Source organism: Pterocles gutturalis, unplaced genomic scaffold (genome assembly GCF_000699245.1).
Source record: "Pterocles gutturalis isolate BGI_N339 unplaced genomic scaffold, ASM69924v1 scaffold6867, whole genome shotgun sequence".
NCBI classification, from domain to species: domain Eukaryota; kingdom Metazoa; phylum Chordata; class Aves; order Pterocliformes; family Pteroclidae; genus Pterocles; species Pterocles gutturalis.
The window spans coordinates 25,918-33,030 of NW_010107808.1; the positions used below are offsets into that span (position 1 = coordinate 25,918).

A 7,113-nucleotide genomic window follows, 5' to 3' on the forward strand; every position below is an offset into this window, starting at 1 on the left:
CCCTTTGCTGTGAACTGATGGTTGAAGCCTCTCCTGATGTTCCCTGATGGCTGGAATTTACATCCCAAAGTGCTTCCTGGCTTGGCCAGGCTGAAATGTGCCGCTGAGTGGGTGATCACTGAGTTAGGAAGTCCTCTGTTAGCATCACCTAATGAGTTAAGGAGTGCTGCAATTTGTGTAAGAAGTTTTATGATTGCTTTGCTAAATAAGAGATTGCAGATCAAGCATAAGCTGTAGGAGGGTATGTTGTACTGGGTTAGCTAGTTCAAAGATGTGCAGCTCTACCCAAGATACCTAAAGATCTCCTTTTAAATGAAGTTTTTTTGAGATGCTGGCATCACAAAGCTATGAGAAGGCAACAGCAAAGTTATTTTTATTAGCTATGTCCTGTCACTTATACAAATGTTAACATACTTTCACTTGCATACACAGGTACCTCTGCTCGCACCAACTTCCATCCTTCAGTCTGTATGAGAAGGCTGCTTGTAAAACTCCATCAAAGTTGTGAAAAGAGTGCAGACTGAGAAGAGAGAATGTAATAATTGGAATATTCACTAGCCTCAGCAAGACATTTGATAAGTAGCGTATATTCTTGGAAAGCTAGTATATGTTATCACTCTTCAGTATTTTGGTTTCTTCAGCTTTTTGCCTTTCCCCCTGTATTGGGGGAAAATAACATTCTTAAATTATCTGTGGCAGTATGTAAAGTCAGAATAGTTTTGTTCTTTTTTTTATGGTATTATTTTGATTTCATATTTTGATAGAAATTCAGAACTGATCCTTTTCTGCTTAGGAGATAGGAAAATTATGCTGCAGGGAGAGAGCAGCAAACCTGATTGACTGCAGGGGGAATGGATGGACACAATGGCCAATACTTACTGACTTACTGGTTTATTGATTTTTTTTTTTTTTTTCACCAAACATCTGGTGAACAGTTGGAAAGAGTCACCTTCAGGGGGTAGATCTGCCCACAAGATGTGATGGCAACCTCTGTGGCTGGTGCTTGAAGAGGGGAAAGGTAATACTCGTAGTGAGCCTTTAGGCATTTTTCCCAGGCTGGGTGGTCATGAGGGAGAAGGCGATCCCTTTGGGGAGCTGTAGGACCTCAGTAAGAGCAACATCTCTGTGAAGGAGACTCCCGCGTATCAGCTCGCTAACTACTGAGGCCAGCTGGCATGACACGAGCCAAACGTGAAGCAAGGGCTTGGGTTTTTTTAAGCTTTTATTGCTCAGAGCTGGCTATGATGGATCCAGCTGTCTCTGGTACTTCTGAAGGCATCTGTGTCTTTAGGAGTGGTGGGCACCCACAGGTCGGAAGTCAGGGACAGCTGTAGTCCTTAGACCCCATTTCTCATGCTGGAGACAGAAGCCAGGCTGCAGTGCCTCGGTAGGTGGGCAGGGGTTGCCCAAAGCTTGAAATTCAGCAGAGGCTGGGAACTAGAGACAGGGCTGTGTGGAAGACAGTACTGTTCAACTTGGTGGCAGTCTGTCTCTCCACAGACTAGAATTGCACCACAACAATGTGTTTGGACATCTGTCTAAACGAGCTTTAATCTGGTTTGCTCTGCTTCTAGCAGCAGCAGTTTGCACTTCAGCACAGACTTTGCTGCTCCAGGCTGTGGTTCCAGGTGTGTATTCCATTGCTTGTCCCATCTCCAGACCATTATCATCTTTTCTTTTGTCACTCAAGACATATTTCAGCTAATGCTGATATTCCAACCAGTGCTGTTTTGTGCTTTTTCTTGCAATGTTGGCCTATTTTCTGTTGTAATTTTTAAGGCATGAAAAATCTCCAACCTTCAGAGAGGAGGGGAGATAGTAACAACAGAAAAATGGTCCTGATATTTCTAAGGTAAAAACAGATTTGTGTTCAGATGCACATTCCTTATTGTAGTAGGTCATTTGGGGGGTGCTCCTACCACCATAGCTGAATTCTTAGAATAATTCAGTTTGGAACAGATGTCTTGCAGTCTCCTGGTCTACAGCAGGGAGAACCTTTAGCTCACATTAGGTTGCTCAGGCCTGTGTGCAATCAGGTTTTGAATATCTCCAAGGACAGAAATTTCACAATGTCTCTGCACCCCCTGTTTCAGTGTTTGGCCATGCCCATTCTGCAGAATTTTCTCTTTACATCTAACAGGATTTTTTTCTTGCTGCTGTTTGTGCCTATTGTCTCTAAATTTTGTTGTAAACTTTCAAGAAGAGTTTGGCTGTCTACCTCTCCCCATTAGGTACTTGCAGACAGCTGTAGGACCTCCCTGGAGCCTTCTCTTCTCCGAGCTAAGCTATTTTCTCAGCCTTTCCTTGTGCATCATATGCTTCATCCCCCTCGTTTTGCTGTCTCTCCACTGAACTCACTCCAGGTTATCAGTGTCTGTGCTGGGGAGTCCAAAAGTAGACACAGTATCCAGATGTAATCTCACTAACTGCCTCACAGTGGGGAAGAACCTCTTCCCTTGACCCCCTGGCCGATGCAGCCAAGCATGCAGTCAGCCCTTTTCACTGCTAGAGTACACTGCTTGTTCATATTCAACTTGTCTGTCGAGTTCTTTCCTGCAAAGCTGCTTTGCAGGCAGGCAGGACCCAGCTTGTCCCGCAGCACGGGGTTGTTCTGTGCCAGGTACGGCACTCTGCCTTTGCTGAACTTCCAGGGGATCCTGACAACCTGCTGCTGAGGTCTTTGGGAGTGGCAGCTGCTTCCCCAGCTTGATGTCATCAGACAGCTTCCTGAGGATTCACCTTGTCCAGGTCAGTAGGAGATAAACCAGCATCAGTTCTGCTACTGAGTGCTGAGGGATGCTGCTAGTAACCAGCTGCACCTCGTACTGCTGGTCGCAGCCCTTGGAGCCTGGCAGTTCAGCCGCTTTTCCACCCACAGTATAGTCCACCTGTCCCAAGAAGGCAAAAGCCTTCCTGAGGTGAAGGTGCCTGTTGCCTTACCCTGGGCCCCAGAGCCATTCCATCACAAAGGCAAGGAAGTTGGCCAGGCCCAGTTTGTTTTTGGTAAATCTGTGCTAACTATTCCCAGTCATTTTGTCCTTGGTGTATGTGGACATGGCAAACACAGGAGGGCTTACTCCATAATCTTTTTGGAGGCTGAGGTCCACAGTTCTTTTTTCTTGCCCTTTGTGAAGGTACCTATGATATTCACCTTTTTCCAGTCATCAGGAACGTCTCCTGGCACAGAAGAGCAGCTTTGCAGTCATGTTGGCTCCTACAGATACACCCCACATGGCCCCATGGACTTGAAAATGCCCAGTTTGCTTCAGTGCTCTCCAACTCAATCTTCTGCAGTGTGGGTGAGGCTCCATGGCCCCAGACTCTGCCGTTTGGTACGTGGAGGCCAAGAACAGACCATGCCAGGAAAGACCAAGGCAGACAAGCCATCAAGTCCCTTCACCTTTTCCCTGTCCTTTGTCACTACGTCCCCTATTTTGTTCTCCACTGGGTCCACATTTTCCTTTGCCTCCCTTTTGCTGCTGATGTACCTGTAGAAGCCCTTCTTGAATCTTCTGGTGATGAGAAATGAACCTGTGCGTTGGTGGATTATGTTGCTGTTCTTGTTATTGTCTCGTCTACATCTGTTTTCCCTGGCATCTAAGTTAAAAAAGCTAATTTTGTCGAGTCGCAGCAGCTGCCACTTTCCACCGCAGTAAATTAAGCTTCCAGAAGACCTCATCTTTGGAATTACAGTTCTGATCATAATGTGGATTTTAATAGTCAATTGAGATGCTTATTGAATTATAACACTGTGCATTAAGACTGTTCCTGTACTGCTGGAGAAATCTCAGTCGTTTAGTTTTTATTAGTTTTGTGATTTAATGAACAGAAAACATTAAAACTAAAAGCCAAATGCAAAACAGCTGTATAAAAATGTTCCATAAAATTCCGGAAACTGACAGACATAGCTGTAAAAATACTTTGCAAAGACACAGCCCCTCCTAAATGCTATTAATTTTAATAAAAATATGAATGCCACCATCCGTTTTCTTAACAATCTCCCCCTTGTTTCTTTTCACAGGTTCATGAGATTTGGTCTGTACTTCAGTGAAGCTTATCAATGCATTTGAAAATTATTCACTCTGGAGTGTTTTGGGTTTGTGGTTTTTTATATAAAAATCAGAGAAAGATGCAAAGGACAGGGTTTTTCATGTGTGTCCACGCAGTTCTGTTTTTAGGGGGAGAGTACAAACAAAGGGCAGTCACCTCAACCACCCACTCCTCCGTGCCAAGGTGGGTGAGGTATCCCCTGAATCATTTTGGGGTGTGATAACACGGTGGCCCAGTGACAGTCACTGCACAAGCCAGTATTACTGGGTATTATCAGTAGTGTTATAAGGATCACCAGTGAAGCAGTAAGCAAAAAAGAATAATTGTATTCAATGCAGAGAGAGATTAGTTTTTTGAGGCTCTTCCTATTTAAAAGCGCATATATACGTGTATGTAAGCATATATTATGTATCTATAAAAGGATCTTAGTTCTCAAACTAAATCAGGACAGCAGAATCACTGACTACATATTCTTTTTGTTTATTTTTTCAAGTATGAAAGACACTTTTGCATAAGATGCTGTCAAACACATACAGTGGAAGAAATATCTGCATTGCAAATAGGTCTGTGTCAGACTGATGTGTGTAGTATTGTTCTGCTTTATCTTTTTGATAGGACTCTTACCTGAATTTTGAAACAGATGAAGATTTATTGGGGTTCCTGTTTCAGTGAAGGCAATTGCAGCATATATCTGAAATATAAATAGACCTTTCAGTGCAGTTATAATTAGGGCTTCAATAATAAAACAGTTACTGTAGTTGCTTTCTTTTTTTCTTTCTTTCCCTTCCTCCTCACTTGAATATGAGAGACTTTTATTAACTTTTTGTTTACCTATGACTAGGAGTTTTCCTATAGCTCAGGAGTCAAAGGTCTGATTTCGTTGGCAATGAAGGTCTGGGTGCTGTCACTGCTGCTGCTTGTTGTCCCTTCGTGGTGCCCACAGGCTTGTCTCTGACTACACAAAATAGTTTTGAGAGGCTTTTTTTCTGTGTTCCTAACCATGTTTGTCCCACTTTTTTGAACAGCCCATGCTTTCTTGTAGCCGGCAAGACGAATGACTAACTGCACCGAGTGTACGTGGAGCCACTGACCATGAGAGCCTTAAACAAGAATGCCCCCAGTCCATGGAGTATGTAAAACCTGCTGAGGTACTGCTTTACTTAATTTACTGGGAGTTTTGCCACTGAGTTTTAAAGGAAATCAGCTTTTAGGACACAGGTTAAGTTCAGAAGCACTTCCTATCCCTGCCTTGGCTTCTGTTTATCTGTAGCCCTAACATGAAGCTTAGAATATTGACAGCTGAGGTTTTGGTCCATCAACACGTCACCTCAGATTCCAGCAAAACCTGTTGCAAAATGGCGTTGAGCTTCCTAAAGGAGCTGTGACACAGAGTTTTGTTGCACACCCTATCATCGCGAGACCTGGAGCAGCCAGGTGACTTCCTCTTGATGGTGCGTCTTTGGGAGCAGAGCCTGGCTGAGCTGGGCTGCTCATGCCGAATGGGTTTATCAACAAACTGGGCAGGTGTGGAGATCTGTTTGGATAAGTTGTGTTGGCAAAATAACACAAATTCTTAGCATAACTTCTTTCCTGTCCTGATGCTGCTATCCAGCTTGTGTTATTACCGTGTATTTGTTACTGGGTTCACTGTCCTCAGTTTACCACTCCTCTCTACTCTCCCTGCTCTTTCCTCTAGATCCCCAACTTTTCCATCTCCTGGGTGAGCAGGTGGGAGAGCAGCCTGCAAGGCTGGACCTGGAGCAGGGAGCACACTGCCTTCCTCCCACCTTTGTCCTCCTCAGAGCTCTTACTTCTGTCCCCACCCCTCTGCTCTGTCCTGGTCAGAGACAATCCCTTTGGCCCACGGAAAGAGGAAAGATGAAGGACAGCAAATTCCAGCCGGAGACACGCCACCTTCCAGCAGCATCCGCTTCACAGCATAGGGCTTGAAGATGAACGGATTGTCACACCAGTGGCACAGGCTGGTTTGTCCTGTGACATGGGGGGCCTGAAGTCCACTTTGCAGGAGCAGTGAGGCTCTGTGGTGCAGTGGCAACAGGGGACATGTGCAAAGATGATGAAAATCATCTTCTGAACTGTGCTGTGGGTCTTGGTGATGAGGCTGGTTTCGATCCCTTAATATTCTCCTCGAACGTGTTGATGCACTCGTGCATTAAGGCAGATGAGAGTGTGCTAAGGACAGTGTATATTGAATGTGCCGCTTTTAAATGTATCCCAGCTCCAGAGGAATACCAAGCCTTTGCAGCTTATTTTTTGCAACCTCTATTTGCAGCTGCCCATTTTTTACACTTAGTCCCCCTCTCCCTACCCCAGGTTTTCCCCTCCATGCTTTTTTTAACTCCCCTCCCACCTCCCCAGGTGCTTTGCTGTGACTCCTTTTGCATCTTCCCCTCTTTTCTTACTCAGAGCTGTCCCAGAAGGCTGGGGAGAAAGGCCACCCAGCAGTCTGCAGACACCCCACATCTCTGTCAGGGCAAATGCAGGACTTGGAAAACATGCTCTGCCACCACTGCAGGGCACCAGTGGGGCCATAAAAATCTCTCCAAACTGATTCATGGAGGAATGAGGCAAGCTCTGACAGTCTCCTGAGACAGAGGAGAGAAGAAAAATATCCCTGCTGGCCTCGGCTGGGGTCTGTGCCCGAGAGCGCCAGGCACAGCACAGAGCACAGGGCTGATGAAACCCTTCCAGCTCAGTCACTGCTGGCGGAGAAGCGGAAAAACACGGGCAGGAGAGGACGTGCAAAAGCACGCGATGAGCTTTCCCCACGTACATCCCAGCCTCCAGCAGGCCCTCCCATTGTGCAAACCCTGCCAGCCCTTGGCTCCCGGCAGGGTTTCTGTGGCCTTTCTGAGCATGCACGGCTGCTGACGCATGTGCGGCCGAGGCAAAGGCCGCAGACGCCAACGGGCCCCGCTCCTCCCTGGCTATGTTTACAGGGTCAGGCTGGGGACCGAGCGCTCTGTCCTCCCGGGGCACGATGGAGCAGCTCCGGAAGCAGTCGGGGCCGGCAGCTCGGCTGGATGCCATCCTCCGGCACCT

General features: G+C 46.3%; 1 protein-coding gene across 1 annotated transcript in view; it reads left to right on the forward strand.

Moving 5' to 3' along the window:
- Positions 1-7,051: 7,051 nt before the first annotated feature.
- LOC104460960 (phytanoyl-CoA dioxygenase, peroxisomal-like) overlaps positions 7,052-7,113 on the forward strand; it is a 4,558-nt gene continuing 4,496 nt past the window's right edge. Inside the window, exon 1 of the mRNA XM_010072369.1 lies at positions 7,052-7,109. Within this exon, the coding sequence (XP_010070671.1) occupies positions 7,052-7,109 (58 nt within the window). The remainder of the gene's footprint in view (positions 7,110-7,113) is intronic.